The sequence below is a fragment of the Sorex fumeus genome, unplaced genomic scaffold (assembly GCF_029834395.1).
Source record: "Sorex fumeus unplaced genomic scaffold, SorFum_2.1 ptg000122l, whole genome shotgun sequence".
In the NCBI taxonomy this organism is placed as follows: domain Eukaryota; kingdom Metazoa; phylum Chordata; class Mammalia; order Eulipotyphla; family Soricidae; genus Sorex; species Sorex fumeus.
This window is the reverse complement of record NW_026606179.1, coordinates 28,523,119-28,539,774: the sequence shown is the minus strand read 5'-3', so window position 1 is coordinate 28,539,774 and position 16,656 is coordinate 28,523,119. Positions and strand designations below refer to the sequence as shown.

Sequence of the window (16,656 nt, the reverse complement as noted above, 5' to 3'; positions counted from 1 at the left end):
AGAGGGCATTGGGAAATTTTGGTAAGATTATATATTACAAGGGAAAGCTTTAAGGCCAGGAAAAGCAGAATCAGGTTCTACCTGCAAGACAATGCAAGGGAAATTCCAAAGTTTAAAGAAGTTAATTTGAGATTGTACGGACAGGGCAGGGAATATGCCTCAGCAATAGTGCCTAAATTATTATGTGAGGCCAGAAGTTTGGCTCCAACACTGAAAAAAATAAAAAAAAAATCAACAGTAGCAAGCTAAGCAGTGGTTTTAAGAAGCAAAACCAGTTAACCCATTTCTTGTTCTAGCCCTAAAGTCTAGTATTTTTGTAATGTCTAAGAGTTATTTATGTGCTTTGTGAATAGTCAAAGTAGAGACTCATTCCGTTCTATCACAGGCTTGCTGAACATATATGCCAGAGTTGTGATCATTTAAAGGGCAGAGGGCGAAAAAGTCAGTTCAGGTTTAAACCTTGGGTACCACGCCTTAGAGCAAATAAAATGGTAACCACTGTTATTGATTGGTACCATTTAAAAAAAATTTTTTTTGGAGCCACACCTGGCAGTGGTCAGAATTTATTCTTGGTTCTGCCCTCAGGATCACTCGTGGCAGAGCTCAGGAAAACTATACAGAATGCTGAGATTGAATATGCAAGGCAAATAGCCAATCTGCTGTACTATGTAGCCTGAATAGCTTTTTAAAATTTGGACACAATAATTTTATTGTATTCTTCATGGATAGTTAATCAAATCATGTATTCTTTTAGCTAAAATCATGTCTGCTATGATGCATCAGAGCTTGATGAAACACCTCTTTACTGTCCATTAAACTTTCCCAATTTTAAAGTAGCATTTATTAAAGTTACATTTTCTTAGTATGTCGGTGTTATCAAAAATATCTGTCTCTTTGTATTTTAGTATGATGCTAATGTAAGAGTTTTATGAATTTCCCTATATCTTAATACTTAACTACTTATACCAGGTAATATTGAATTCTTCCTATGTATTAGCCCAGACTCTGAATTTTCCAATGTAGACACCATTTTTATTCCAATTTGGGGGGGGCTGAAGGTTTGGGTGGGTCACACCATAGAGTAATCAATTTAGTCTTGGATTTGTGTCAAGGAGTCATTCTTAGTGGTGCTCAGGAAGCCATATGTGGTGCTAGGGATCAAACAGTCTTAATGATAAACAAATGCTTAAAGAAGATAGTTCGTTCAAGATTACATAGGTAATATGTGGCTAAATACTATTTCATCATTGTTATATTATTTGTGTGCCGGAATTTGAACCCTAGTTTCATGTGTGCAATGCTTGCTAGCACTTTGCTGCTGATCCCAAAGCATGATTTTAAATTCAAGATATCTGAATAAAGAAATTTGTGCTCTGCCGTGCACTATAATTCACTGTATGTCAACTTGGGCTTCTTTTTCCTGCTAGAGTAGACACTTTTGCTATAGAAAGAATTCCTGCAAGCTGATGACCAAGTGCAACTTGAATACATAAAAAGATAACATTTATTTTATGTAATATATACATTTATTCTACATACAATGTAATGATTCAAACCAAGAAATTTACATAAAAAGTTAAGTAAAACTGATAAAACTCCACTCAGTCTGAACTTTATGTACTGGATGGGACTGAAGACTGTTTGCTTAAAACAAAATGAGAAAGCAAACTGGCTCCAGTTCCATGTTATTGGAGGGCAGAGATTGTGGGTGAGCTAAAATAATACCAATAAGACCCTATGGGTGATAAATTTGTTGCTCACATCTAGGGGCCGCCAGTTTCCTTTCCAAAACTCAGTCCAAGTACTGCCTTCCTTGCTATTAAATGAACAGTCTGAGAATCCTTACTAACAAACATTCAAACAAAATTCCAAAACCTCTTCCTTAAGGTGGCAGACGTACTGTCAATTTGCAGCATAAAATCTGGAAGCTCAAGTCATTCAACTGTAGCCTTCTTTGCTTTAGCAGCATTTTCCAAAATTTTCCTTTTCCACTCTTCATAATCCTGTGTCACATCTTCATCTTTTTGTGGTTTATGTAATAGATAATCCACTTCCTTCTCAATTTCTATAAAAGGAAATTTTCAGTTGTCCCTCAAAATTTGTATATTCACAAAATAAAAATAAACTTGTTTATTTTAAAGCAACTAATTAAGGAAACAGAAAATAAGATACTGAATTGAAAAGTGTAAATAGCAGTCAATATATCATTTTTCACTCTCTTAAGACACAAGTATTCCAATACATTCTGATGGTAGCTTTTAAACATTAATCTTGTGATTGACAGGCACTAAACAAGGCACTCTTAACAGTATTATCTCAGTTAATCGTCACTGTAATCCCCCAAAAGGTATTAATACTAATCACATTTTATAGATTAGTAAATTAAGGCTCACAGAAATTAAGCAAATTTCCAAAAATTGTAATATACCCAATAATGATTTGAAACTAAGCAGACACTACTAAAAAAAAGGGTTTTCTAAAAAAAAAAATTGTTTTTTTTTTTGTTTTTTTTGGGTCAGACCCAGCAATGCTCAGGGGTTACTCCTGGCTCTGCACTCAGAAATTACTCCTGGTGGTGCTTGGAGGACCATATGGGATGCAGGGGATCAAACCTGGGTGCAAGGCAAATGCCCTACCCTGCTGTACTATCACTCTGGCCCCTTAAAAAATTTTTTTAACTTGATAGTTCAATTAGCTTCTGAAAATGATTGCTTGGATAGCTGGGCTTATCAATGACTGACAGGATATATTCAAAATTTTAAATCTATTAGGCAAATTGTCAAAAAAAAAAGTAGAGCACAGAACTGTTCAGTGTATTACACTTACTATAATTCTTTAATTCCACTACACTAATTTCAATTTTCATCAAGTGTTAGTATCCCTTACCATTTGCTGGAGGGCTGATCACTGTTTTCCTTTTCTTTTGAGGTGGAGAAGGTGACTCTCCAGGCTCTCCTTTAAAAAAGAAAAAACAGTTTCATCAAAGTTAGCTGTTTTCTCAGTTTTAATAGTTAGGTATTTGGATCAACATGTAAAAATTAAAATCTCGGACCAAATACTAGAATAAGGAGAAGCAAGTAAATGGTTTCTCTTGTTACACCTGAGAACTTCTATTTCAGCCTATGTAGATAGTGGCTATCATTTAACAGAATGTTAACAGAGAATCTAATTTGCAGGCATAAATTTGTAGAATCACAGGTGTGTGGTGTGTGTCTTTAAAGCCACTAAACTACTTTATTAGAAAAATATTCTCCTTACTATAAATATACATAACCCATATTATACACCAAATTCTCAAAGATACCTGTTTTGTAAGTTTGAAAATATTTGACTTTTACCAGGCCCACATTTTCAAATGACACACTCTTGGAATATGGAATAATTACTTACTGTCAATTTGCTGCCCAATCTTCTCTAATTGTTTACACAGTCGATCAAATATGGCTTTTTTAACACCGGATATGGCTACCATTTTATTTTTATCCACTTTTAGCTTTAGAATCCTACAAAAGAATTCAACAACTTACAGTTTTTAAGTCCACTGCAGTTTATCTTCTTGGAGAACCAGATTATCAACTTCTTTTCTTTTTGCCCATTCAGCTCCTCACTGTCCCTTTCATTCCAAATATAACATTAGCTAAAACTATATGTCTGCCCTTTGATCTATTTGTTCAGATGCTTATTAGGCTGCACTAAAATGCACACTGGATCTGTTATGTAACAAAAGGGGCATATAAAAGACATTTACTAATGCTTCCTGCTTTACAGAACTCCCAAATCTCAGATCTAATTTTAACTAAATAATGTTTAGCTTTCTTTTTTTGGGCAGTGGTGGTGGCAGGGGGTAGGGGTACGGGGTGAGGGGAAGAGGTCCACACCTGGCAGCGTTCAGAGACTACTACTCTATGCTCAGTGGACCACATGTAGTGCTAGGGACTAAACCACAGGTCCCCTGTATGCAAAGCATATACTAAGCCTTTTAAGTGTCTCTCTTTGTTCTAATGATGTTTGCATTTATACTTCAAGAATGCAAACCACCCATCCTTCCCCAAAATTTCTCTTAATAACATCTCACTAAAAACCAATTACTAATAAAAATTTTTTAGGGGAACAGACCTCTTCAAACCTTTCTTTGCTGTTACTCTTGTCTTGAAAGTTAGTACTCCTTCTACAACAAGAGTTATACTCCTACACAGTTTTTTTAAATTAAATAGTTCTCTGAATACTAATTAATCACTCCCAAATAAGTATATAGCTAACAAAGTCAAACACACGAGTATTGTTTAGTCAGTGATAAAACCATTCTTCAAGTGCCAAGCGCAATTTGCTTCCTAAAGATTTTCCTGGTATGCTTAAAAAGAGACAGCTTTAGACAAAGATCCCAGTACTGATTATTTCCAGGGCAATATTTTAGTATATAGGTAACAAAAATGTAAGATTCAGATATAAGAATTCATTGATATATATATATATATATATATATTTTTAGAATTCATTGATATTTTAAGAACACTTGATTATGACTGCAACCAGCAAGTAAAAAACCTAGAAAGTCACAAATGACCATATTTTAACGACATATTTTATTATTTATAAAAGGCAGATGCTGTGTATATATCTAAAGAATACAAAAACACTAATTTGAGAAGATATAGGCATACCCATTTCAAAACAACCTAAATACTTAATATGATGTGCTATATATACAAGCTATAAATATATATGAATAAAATGAAATCCTAGATTTTGGATGTAACTGGAGAGAACAGAAAGACAAATACTGGGTGATCTCACTCGTAGTGATAAACAAGAGAAATAGACAATGGAAACAAATCCTTAGACTCTGACCATAAAATTGAAGTTATTATAGGGGTGAGTTATGGCAGCAGGCTTAGAGGGTGGGGTGGGGGGAAATTCAATGGCACGTGGGGCAGAATATTGGCAGTTTGGTAGTGTATGTGGTAACACTATCCCTAAAACGTAAACATTTACAGTCTTATAAACCAAAGTTCTGTAATAAAAGTACCAAATTTAAAAAATGAGGAGAAAGAAATGAAAGGTATGCCCTATAATCAGAATGCCTACATTAAATAAATTGTTTCCACTTGTCAAGCAAACTTCCAAATGGAAAATCTGGTCATTTGGTTACTACTCCCTAAAATTATTTCAAAAAGCATGCTTACATAAAAACAAAATTAGAAATAATTTTTTCGTTTTGTTTTGAGCCTCTTTTAGTGGTGCCCAAGGGATCACTCTAGGGATATCAGAAATCAAAACATGGCCTTCGTGCAAAGCAGGTTCCAGCCCTTTAAGCATTTTCTCTGGCCCTTGAAGTACTCTTTAGGAATGAAAAATCTATCTGTAAACTGAACTTTTTTGAATGTTAAAAAGGCACACTTACTTGCAGGCTGAAAGTAGTGCAGCAGTGACAAATAGAGGCTTGGATAAATCAAGATCTTCTTGCTGTGTCTGTGGAAGACTGAACTCATACCTAAGGGGAAGTAAATTTTGCAAAATTATGTATTTCAAAGAGACTGAGAAAAGTAAAGCAGAAACAAATCCATATTTTTTAAGACTTAAAATAAGAGCACATTGTCTAATTTTTTTTTAAGTATCAGTATAAATTTCCAATAAAGTTTAGATACCTCTGCAGCATCTTTGAAGCCATGTTTACTGCTTCTGTACAGCTAAATTGTACAGCTAGGTCTCTTATTCCAACATTTGAATTCAGGCCCAGTAAACACTCAAAAGATTTCAGATAATTTTGATATGTCTTCTTGTTCAAACCAGAGAGTTTAATTAAATAAGCCTTTAAAAGGAAAAACAAAACAAAACATAAGCTCCTATCTAATACCATTAAAATATTTTTTTCATTAAGTTACTTTTCAAAACAATTCTGAGGAAATTCTTATCGCTTTAGCTAAAAACTAGCAATTAAGTCAAGGCAAAATTATATAAAGACAAAAAGATGAAGTCATGAAATTTGCATATAAGTGGATCAATATGGAAAGTATCATGTTAAGTGAAATGAGTCAGAAAGGGAGGGACAGACATAGAAAGATTACATTCATTTGTGGAATATAAAGTGACAGAATGGGAGTCTAACACCCAAGAATAGTAGAGGTAAGTACCAAGAGGTTTACTCCATGGCTTGGAAGCTGGCCTCAAATGCTGGGGGAAAAGGCAGCTCAGACAGAGAAGGGACCACCAAGTAAAGGGTGTTTAGAGGGCCTGCTCGGGATGGGAGATGTGTGTCAAAAGTAGACTACAGACCAAACATGATAGTCATTCAATACTTGCATTGTAGACCACAACACCCTATAGGAGAGAGAGTAAAAGTGAACGAGCCTGCCACAGAGGCGGGGGCTGGGGACCGGATGGGGGAAAGGGGAATGCTGATACTGGGAACACTGGTCGCGGAGAACGGACACCAGTGGAGGGATGGGTACTCGATCACTGTATGACTGAAACGTAAGCATGAAAGTTTGTAAGTCTATAATATAACTGTACCGCACAGTGATTCATTAAAAACTAAAAAAATTTTTTAAATTAAATTAAATAAACACACTTTAAATTAAATAAACACACAAAATTATATAAAGGCAGTCATGAATATGCACAGATAATCTAAGTACAATAGTGTAACCTGCAGTCAATCTGCTAAATAAAATAAAGGTGCTGCATAAATGGTCATCTATTTCTCAGCAAAGAAACCAAAGTGCAATTCACTGGGCAAAGGAAATGAGAGTAGTAGTGGGAATGATGTGGGGACAGTGAGTATATGAAGGAGGGAAAGAGAAGGAAACTGGGAGAAAAAGAGAAGGATCAACAACCAAGGGAAACTAATGTTGTTTGGGAAGTTTCATAGATGCAACAGCAAGGAAGGGCCATGTTTCCAGGTAAAGAACAAGTGCTGCATTTATAAACTTTTAAGTCATTACAGTGCATGATAGTTTGAGGTTAGGGCTAAGATAGACTAGGGAGCCAGTGTTTAAAGACCACCATTTTATAAGTGCAGTTATGTAACAAATACTCTTAGCCTCAAAATCTTTATCCTCAAAATCTAGTGAAATAGATAGATACTCTCACCCTCTTTGTGGACATGAAACGGGAGACAAAAGAAAAAGTGAAAAGCAAAAGTAGCGTTCACATGGAGCAGAATAGTAGTTTCTTCTCTGTGGAACTTTATTCAGCCTTAATATTTTAAAATATATCCTTACTTTTTAAGAAAAGTTAACAATTTTATCCTGCATTCACATGAATTCATTTTTTCTAGATAGTATTATTAAATCAGAGGTGAGGAAAGAGAAGAAAGGCTTGCTTGACTGATGTATTTTTTGGGTCTGGGAATACACAGAATTTCCCCCACATAATTATTTCTTTTGCTTTTTTTTGGGGGGGGGGTCACACCCGGCAATGCACAGGGGTTAGTCCTGGCTCTGCACTCAGGAGTCACTCCTGGCAGTGCTCAGGGGACCATATGGGATGCTGGGAATCGAACCCTGGGTTGGCTGTGTGCAAGGCAAACACCCTACCTGCTGTGCTATCTCTCCAGCGCCAGAGTCTCCTGCCCCCGCGCCTGGCTGTCCTCCAGGGCCCCTTGGAGGGAAGCGGGTTGAGTTTCCCTCCCCACCCCGACCAGGGCTCCAGCAGCCGAAGACCGTCTTATTATCTCATTCCTACTTTGGACAAATGGGCAGGCTATCGAATGTAACCTGCCCACACGGCAGAGTCTGGCAAACTCCCGGTGGCCAAATATGCCAAATACCAGTAACAATGATGGGTCTCATTCTCCTAACTCTGAAAGAGCCTTGAATATGGCACTTTTTAAAAAAATCTCAGGGCTAGGACGAAGGAGACGTTACTGGGGCCTGCTCGAGGCAATTGACAAATAACAGGATGGTCGTGATCTTGAATTATTTCTTAATTTTCATGTCATTTCTGATTACAAATGGTTTTAGTACTTGTGGGTAACTGGGGAAACCTGTATAAAAAGAATACATATATGTATTTTCTAGCTCAAGAAAATTATTCAAATTTAGAATAATTTAACAGGAGGTCAGCCAAGAAAATTCTCTTAAGAGTTTTGACAGGAACCAGTCCAATCAGAAATCAAACATGAAATTAAACTTCAGCTTACAATGGACTATTTAGACACTAGGAAGGATCGACTTACCTTGTCTAAGGGGTACTTCATATAGGAAGCTGCAAGATCCAAGCACATGATGGCATTGTTGGTTTCGGAGATATGTGCAGACAGGCCAGCGCACTTGATCTGAGACAGTCTCAAGAATTCCTCTGCTTTCCTGGTTTACAGGGAAATATGTTCACTAAAATTCTTTTCCATGCTTTTCTCCCCCCCTCCCCCTTTCTTTTTGTTTTTGGGGCTCTACCCAGCCTTGCTGCGAGGTCATCACTCTTGGCGCTGTGTTCAGGGGCTACACCTGGTTGTGGGATCTGAACCACAGACTTCTCTGCCTCACCCTTTGTCCAGTCTCTCCCACCCCTCTTTTCCCCACAAGGTTGCCCAACACTTTGGTAAACACTATTGAATACCACTGGGGTATGATTTCTAATGCAACTATCTTTGGGTTAGGACTGAAAAGTCTTGTCCTTTGGGAGATCTCTCCAAGGAATTCTCTAAGATAAAACTGCCTCCAGGCAGAAAGGGTCTTCGGAAAACAACTCTACGTTCATCCTTTTGATACCTTGAACAAATGTGAACTATCAAAAGGGCAGGATTTATGGTCCCTTCTCTCCCTCTTTAAAAGAAAAGTGTGAAAGCGCCCGCGCGTGTGTGTGTGTGTGTGTGTGTGTGTAATCAATAAGGCAGGCAGGTTGGGCCAGGATTCCTCCTTTTCCCTAAATCAATGGTTCTCTAACTTCAGTGTTCAGAAGATCTCACTCGGGACTCGGGGCCTGTCAAACACATCGCTGGGTCCCACTGTCTGACCATCTAAGCCTAGGAGGCCCCAAACCCTGCAAATTTTTTTTTCTTTCTGAGTCACACCCCGCGATGCACAGGGGTTACTCCTGGCTCATGTACTCATGAATTACTCCTGGCGGTGCTCGGGGGACCATATGGGATGCTGGGAATGGAACCCGGGTCAGCCGCGTGCAAGGCAAACGCCCTACCCGCTGTGCTATCGCTCCAGCCCCAAACCCTGCAATTCTAAGTGGCGCCATAATGGTGAACGAGGCTCCTGAAGCTGACGATGAGGGGATTAAGGAATTCATTCACACTCGTGTGGGCATTTCATCGGGGGAACTGCTGGTTTTTGTCTGGGGGCCAGACCCTGCAGTGTTCGGGTGGCGGGGGGGAGTGGGGGAAATTCCTCCCGGCTCAGTGCTCAGGGGTCACTCCGGGACGGGGCTCAGGAGAGCACATGGGGTGTCCAGGCCCTAACGGCTGTTTTCCTAGAGCCCTCGAATCATTTTTCAGCACGTGCTCCTTTCTGTTCCCTCCTCACTCAAACCGGCCACAGAAGGAGCCTCTGTACAATGGACTTGTTGTTCCGAACACAGTCGTGCCAAGATCCTGACCATTTTAGGGCTTTTTTTTTCTCCCCCTTTTTTTTTTGGTAGTCTAGGCAACTAACTATCGTATAGTTTGGGCGTGGGGCAAACTATACGATACATTTCCCACATCTTCCTGGCTGCGAAAATAACACCCGCTTCGAGGCCCTTCATCGTCAGCGCCCCTGCCCCGCCGCGACCCGGGAACTGAACCCGGACCCCGCTGAGCTATACAGGGCCCGTTTTTCGGTCGAAGCACCTGCCAGGGGCGCGCACGGCCTCATACCTCAGCCGCTCGGCTACACCACCCGTCCGTTATATATCTGCAGAGAGAGGGAGTTCCTCTTACTCCTTACCCTTCCCAGCACCGTGCCTCTCTCAGAACTAGCTGATCCCTCTCTCGCGACCCCAAACAAGCCTACAGCCAAGAAGTTTTTCCAGAGGTCGGGTGAGTCCTCTCAGGGACCCAGCGTCCTCCTCTCACCACCACCCCGTCATCCGCCACACGGTAGAGCGGCTGACTAATGAGTCGTCGAACTCACCTAAGCACAGCCGGTTCGTTAATACCTAAACGAGAAGCAAAACGCCGGACCAGACTCGACTCCATGGCGCGCAGTGGACTTCCGCGAACAAGCGCTCCGCGACGAAACCCGCGCGCAGACGCCACGCCGGCCAGTGAGGGCAAGGCCCCGCCCCTCTCCTGCATCCTGATTGGTCATCTTGAGAAACTGGCGCCGCCCCACGAGACTAGTATTCCGCCGACGCATGCGCTTTACGAACGCGACGCTGGCTGCAGGGGTCCCCCATCCTTCTCGGCTGAGTAGTTTAACTCTGTCTTTCCTTCCCGTAGCCGAACGGTTCCCGGTTACCCTGCACCGCACCGCCTTACGATACCGGCAGAGCCCAGACCCACCAGGAGAAACAAATGACCACGGCCAATAACCACGCGAGACTTAAGTACCTAGAAACGGACCAATCGAGGAGTCGCCAGCGGGTCCGAGGGCGGGACTAGAGAGGGCGGGGCTTGGAGAGGCCGCAGCGTCACCTGACCGCGGGAGGCTCCGCGCGGGTGGGTGCTGCTTGCTGCAGGCTCCGGGGAGTCGCCATGGTGAGTGCTGAGGGGCTGCGGGTCCTGGGAACGACCCTTCCTCAGCCTCTGCTCTCTCTCACTGACTTAGGGGCTCTGCGGGCGGAGTTGGGACCTTCTAGAGCCCGGTCGGGGCTTCCACTATCTCGGCGTGGCCTACGGGGAAAAGGGACAGGCCGAGGAAGGCCGCAGCCGGGCCGCTCTGGGCTCGAGTGGGCGGCGGCTCGTGGCCGCAGCCTTTGCTCCTAAGACTGGGCGACCTCTCGGCGTTGGGGAGCTCGTCTTATGAGATCCGGGGCTCCGTGAGGTCTGTGATTGCGTCTCGGTGGAGTCGGCCACCGCCCTGCCTTGAAGGGAGCCCCAGTGCGGGGAGGAGAGTTCGCCCGGCCGGGTTGGGGGCGTGCGCGAGCGGGCTGGAGGTTCGGGGAGTGTCGCCGCCAGCCCGGCAGGTTACTCTCCCCTTGTCTCCACCTTTGTGCCTTTTAAGTGCTCTGGGTCGGGCTGACGATCTTTGCTTGTGCAAGACCTATAACCGGAGGAGCTGTTAACTATCCTGACCTTTCTGGTCTTCGTAGCCCCGTTGCAGTGGTTTTTTTTTTTTTTTTTTTTTTTTTGTCAGCGAATTTCGAGGGATTCGCTTAAGAGAATTTCCTGGAAGCTCGAATGCTCTGTGATAATCCATTAATTTTGACCCACGGAAAGGAGATGGCAGCACCCTTAGCTTTTGCGCCTCCGGCGTGCTGACTCTTCTACTTGTCTGCTGGGGAGTGAAATCCCAGTGTTTCTACGTGTTAGGAAGTAGGCATTATCTCCCTGGCGCCTCTCCCACCTTCCTTTGATGGCTGCAAGTCCTGGCGACTGGACTTGAACTTCCTCAAAATGTGAATCCTTAGGTCTGGTTTCCCCAAAGAGGTTGTCACTGGCATTTTTTTTTAAGTATTTTTACAAAGTTTGCGTTGTATATGTAATGCTTTTTGGCTGTTAGTGTACAGAACGTAGTTTCAGTGCTCTCGTTCACGTTTTGTGAATGGGTTTCATTGAACCTGTACACGTGGAATCAGGCTTTACTGTAAATGTGTACATGCCAGAAAACATGATTAGATATTTGACATACAGTGAATTTCATATCATCTATCGTCATACAAGGTGATTCTGGTTGCTTCTTTGAATTTTTTTTTTTCGTGACCGATACAAGAAAAGTGTAAAAATACGGTTTGTCTGTTTATCATCATTTACTATTACACCTCTTCTGTGCCGAATGAACTATTTGGAATTGTGAGCCAGATGCACAGTCCTGTCTTCATGAATTTTATCGGGAAAGGAAACAGATTTTAGTCTTGTCATAACTACTCTATTAGTTGGGCTAGTCAGTATTCTTTGAGTTATGCTTTGCTTCTGAAGACTGGGCCTTCCCAGGTCTTTAAATGTAGTCCAGTGCAATTGTGAAGCCTCCCATTTGCCTTTTATATCATGAATAGTGCTAAGTCTGTAAAAGAAACACTTGTTCTTTGAAAACATAAGTGACCAGAGAGAGAGCTCGGAGCCCTGGAGCACATGTCTGGCATGTACAAGGCCCTGGGTTTGATCCCTCTTACAAGCAGTATGTTTGGTGTGGTGGTATCATGCCGAGAGGGTTCTGGGAAGCTTGGGAAAGACTAAGGGAAGTCACTTGGAGACTGAGACTGAGGAGGGTAAGCAGAAATCCTCCAAGTGGAGGAAAAGGGGTATTGCTTACAGCTGCCTAGGGGGAAGTGAGTGTTCATGATAAATATCATTGGATTTCTGGGGAAATGAAATTGGGGACAATTTGGCATTTGTATTATGCTATGAAATTTTTATGTCCATATACTTATTTTTCCCATTTCAGTTTTTGATCTATGCCTTTTTAGTGTTTTTTAATAGAACTTTGATTCACTGTCACTGTCCTCCCATTGTTCATCGACTTGCTCGAGCGGGCACAGTAACATCTCCATTTTGAGACTTCTTGTTACTGTGTTTGGCATACTGAATATATCACGGGTAGCTTGCCAGGCTTTGCCGTGCGGGCGAGATACTCTTGGTAGCTTGCTGGGCTCTCTGACAGGGGTGGAGGAATCGAACCCGGCTCAGCCAGGCTGGCTGCGCGCAAGGCAAACGCCCTACTACTGTGCTATCGTTCCAGCCATAGAACTTTCATTAATGTGATAAAATAATATTTGCATTGTATTTCTAGATTACATCCATAGCATATGAATGGAGAGATTGACCAACAAATTTAAGTGGTTGGGATGATTTGAGGTTTCATTTATTTCGCATAATATAAATACTCCTATTATCCCTTTTTGGTAAAGAAGAAACAAGTTTTGTAAGTGATAAGTACATGAGGTCTTTTTCATTTCCCTGTAACCTTATTGGGGGCTATTCGCCTGGTCCCAAGTTAAATGGGCCTAATTACAAATGTTAAACTTTATTTTGGTTCTGTAGTGCATTTTGTTTTGGGTGCTGGGGTTGATGGGGAAAGGACATCAACACGGAGATCGCTCCTGGGTTTGTGATCAGAGACCACTATTGACTATATCTGGGGATCATAGGCTGTGCCAGGTATGGGATGCCCTGTATACCCTGAGTTACCTCTGACATTTTTTTTCCTGATCCATATAGCTGATGTATAGAGTCATTTGTAAATGAAGAGTCACTTTCATGAATGAGGAGGAGTCAGTGGATACCTGTTCTTGTGTTTAGTAATAGTTTGTTCATGTTGCAATTATTTTTGCTCTATAGGTTACTTTAGGGGAAGGGCTCTACATACTCCTTTTTAATCATCATTTGTATAACATACATTATCTTACGAGCAACTTGTAAGTAAACATTTCTTTATCTTAACTTTCTTCATTTGAAGCCTGCTTTGTATTAAGCCTGATTTTTATTTTTATTTGTTTATTTTAAATCCAGTTTAAGAATTTTGTGAAGGTTTTATTATTTGGTTAAATCATTCAATCTAGTCAGTTCTATATAAATAGTGCATTTTTGGTAACCTCAGTTTTTGCCTTGTAAAGACAATTATTAAATGTGGTAGCCAGAAGTTTTAAACAACATGTATCTGTCAATAGATAATAAACAAAAATGGAGGGATCTGTAAGAGAGAGATGAAATTTTAACTTTTATTCTTTTTCTTTTTTTAAGCCACTCCTGGTGGTGCTCAGGGCTTATTCCTGACTCTGCACTCAGGGATCCCTCCTGTTGGTGCTCAGGGATTGAACTCGGATTTACTGTGTGCAAGGAAGCCACCCTACCTGTTGTACTATCACTCTGGCCGCAATGTTATTTAGCTTTAAAAAGGGGAGGGGGGGGAGGTGATTCTGATTCATGGTATAGTGTGGATGAACCTTGAAGACATGCTATATGAAAATAGCCAGACACAAAAAGACCAACTTGAACGATCCCTTATAGATGTATCTAAAGAAGTCACCTGTAGAGGAAGAAAGTAAAATGATGGTTACTTGAGGTGTGGGAGAGGGGATGAGAGTTCTTTTTAAATGAGTAGGACTATTTTACTTTGCAAACTTAAAGAGTTCTAGAGATTGATAGTATGTGGATGTATTTAATGCCACTGAACTATAGACTTAAAAATTGTTTTGATGGCAAATTTTGTTACATATATTTTACCATAGCAAAAGTTAAAAGTCTGGTATTTCACTGCTATTCTCTAAGTTGACCACCTGAACATAATAGAATTCATTGATGCTAAAAGTCACCTGTTTTGGGTATGGGGTGTTGGACCACATCCAGAGTTCCAGTGGCTTTGACAACCATATGGAGTGCTTGGGGATTGAACCCAAGTTGGGTCATTCAAAGCAAAGTGCCCTACCTGCTGTGCTATCCCTCCAGCCTCCAAATCCATTGATTCTAAAAAAATTGTTAAAGCTGTTGCTTCCAGAGGTAAATTGCAAACAAACAAAAAAAGCAAACAAACCAACCAATAGTTTGGTATTATTGAAGTTCTTAGAGAACTATCCTATAATGAATAATAACTTTCAGTAAATCAGAATCCGTAAGTGCTCTTGCTGTCCTTGACTCCACTGTTAACATTTTATGGTAATAATTCATTAGAACTTACTTTCTAATTTAGTTTTAAAAACACATTATATTTTCTTTGAAATTTACTTGTGCTTCTGGAGAAATGTTGGAAGGAAACTTTACTAGTTAAATAGAGATTGCCATAATTGCCATAGGAATAAAATTAATGAGATGCTCAGTATTGTTTATTATTCAGATAATATTTTTCTTTTTTCATTACTAGACCAAGAAAATCAATTCACCTTCCACTTTTCCGGGTAATTTTGTAAGAGACTATCTGTGGTCTTTTTTTTTTAAGGTGAAATTTATGTAATACAAAATTTACCATTTTAAAGTGGGCAGTTCTGAGAAATTTGTATGTTTTCACTGTTATTTGACTACCTCTATCTAGTTCCAGAATACTTTACCACACTCAAAGGAGACACTCTCTTTAAGCATTTATTCTTCTGTTTTACCAAGGATTCTCTACTTTCTCTTTCTAGAAATTATTTACCTATTATTGATATTTCATGTGTGCAGAGAGTGGTCTCAGCATGGTGGTGGCTGGTCCTGGAGGTCTTTGGCTGCCGGAGCCCTGGTCGGGGCGGGGAAGAAAGCTCAACCCGCTCCCCTCCAAGGGGCCCTGGCGGCGAGGACAGTCAGGCGCGGGATCAGGAGACTGCACTGTTCTCTTCCGGGAGCTGGTTTTTATAGTCTCTGAGTCTTGGCCGTTGATGGGATTACACGGCGCCAGGGAGCCAGTTGGTGGGTGTGACCCCCGCCTACTGGAATTTGGAGGATCTGGGTGGAGGATGCTCGGCCCAAATCCGAGTATGCTTGGAGATCTCGGCCCCCGAACCCATGTGACTTTGTCCCTCTGCCAGTACTTTCATGTGTGCGGAGAGTGGTCCAGGGCTCCGGCAGCCAAAGACCTCCAGGACCAGCCACCACCATACTGAGACCACTCTCCGCACATATGAAAGTACTGGCAGAGGGCTGGCAGAGGGACAAAGTCATGCGGGTTCTGGGGCTGAGATCTCCAAGCATACTCGGATTTGGGCCGAGCGTCCTCCACCCAGATCCTCCAAATTCCAGTAGGCGGGGTTCACACCCACCAACTGGCCCCCTGGCGCCATGTAATCCCATCAACGGCCAAGACTCAGAGACTATAAAAACCAGCTCCTGGAACCGCGCAGCCACTCGACATCCTATTATGACATCTTATTATCTCATTCCTACTTCGGACAAACTGGCAGGCTACCGAATGTAGCCTGCCCACACGGCAGAGTCTGGCAAACTCCCCGTGACGTACCCAATATGCCAAATACCAGTAACAATGATGGGTCTCATTCTCCTAAAGAGCCGTGAATATAATCTCAGGGCTAGGATGAAGGAGACGTTACTGGGGCCTGCTCAAGGCAATCGACGATTAACAGGATGATTTGTGATTTGTGATTTGTGATGATTGATATTTCATATATGTAAAATACTGTATGTAGTCTTTTGTCTCTGGCTTTTAAAAGTTTTTTAAATAAGCCACATCCACTGTGCTCAGGAGCCACTCAGGAGACCAAATCACACGGTTTGCCACATAAAAAGCAAGAATCTTACCTCTGTACTATGGCTCTGCCTGTGTGTCTGGCTTCTTTGACAGCATATTTTGGGTGGATGGGCGGTTGTTGGGGCTCCACAGCAGTTGCACAGGGCCCCTCCTGGTGGTTCCCTCCCAACTGGACCAGATGTTCAGTTCCTGGACCAGGGATAGTGCGCTGCTTGGGCCAAATGTGTTGGGATGCCATACCACCTGAGCAGTGGTTGGGGGCCTCCATGGCCACACCTGGCAAGCACTCACTTTCAGTGCTGCTGCTGCCAATGCTTGGGGGACCAAGTATTTTGGTTACCATGCAAAGCAAGTACCTTAAGCCCTGTAACTGTCTCTCCAACCCCAAATAGCTTACTTTTATGAGTTCATTCGTGTAGCACATACCAAAATTTTTTTTTCTTTTTAAGACTAAGTA

The 16,656-nt window shown here is 41.7% G+C and overlaps 2 protein-coding genes across 2 annotated transcripts in view; one reads left to right on the top strand and one right to left on the bottom strand.

The window, feature by feature from the left end:
- Positions 1-1,499: 1,499 nt before the first annotated feature.
- ORC6 (origin recognition complex subunit 6) lies at positions 1,500-10,374 on the bottom strand. Its single transcript, XM_056137068.1, has 7 exons — positions 10,059-10,374; positions 8,177-8,306; positions 5,646-5,809; positions 5,402-5,491; positions 3,391-3,503; positions 2,887-2,955; positions 1,500-2,065 (listed from the first exon to the last, which is right to left on the bottom strand). The coding sequence occupies exons 1-7, from the start codon at positions 10,220-10,222 to the stop codon at positions 1,935-1,937; spliced, it is 861 nt and encodes a 286-aa protein (XP_055993043.1). The 5' UTR covers positions 10,223-10,374; the 3' UTR covers positions 1,500-1,934.
- A 112-nt stretch (positions 10,375-10,486) lies between these two features.
- The window catches only part of VPS35 (VPS35 retromer complex component), a 32,217-nt gene continuing 26,047 nt past the window's right edge, over positions 10,487-16,656 (top strand). The window contains exon 1 of the mRNA XM_056137066.1: positions 10,487-10,624. Coding sequence (XP_055993041.1) covers positions 10,622-10,624 — 3 coding nt within the window. The 5' untranslated portion in view covers positions 10,487-10,621. The remainder of the gene's footprint in view (positions 10,625-16,656) is intronic.

Bases quoted from the DNA above. Each gene is read 5' to 3' on its own strand.
- ORC6 (XM_056137068.1), bottom strand. From the start codon at position 10,222: ATGCAGGAGAGGGGCGGGGCCTTGCCCTCACTGGCCGGCGTGGCGTCT. The intron at 5,492-5,645 runs GTATCTAAACTT...ACTTCCCCTTAG, and splicing joins GCTTCAAAGATGCTGCAGAG to GTATGAGTTCAGTCTTCCAC. The intron at 2,066-2,886 runs GTAAGGGATACT...TTCCTTTTATAG, and splicing joins GATCAGCCCTCCAGCAAATG to AAATTGAGAAGGAAGTGGAT.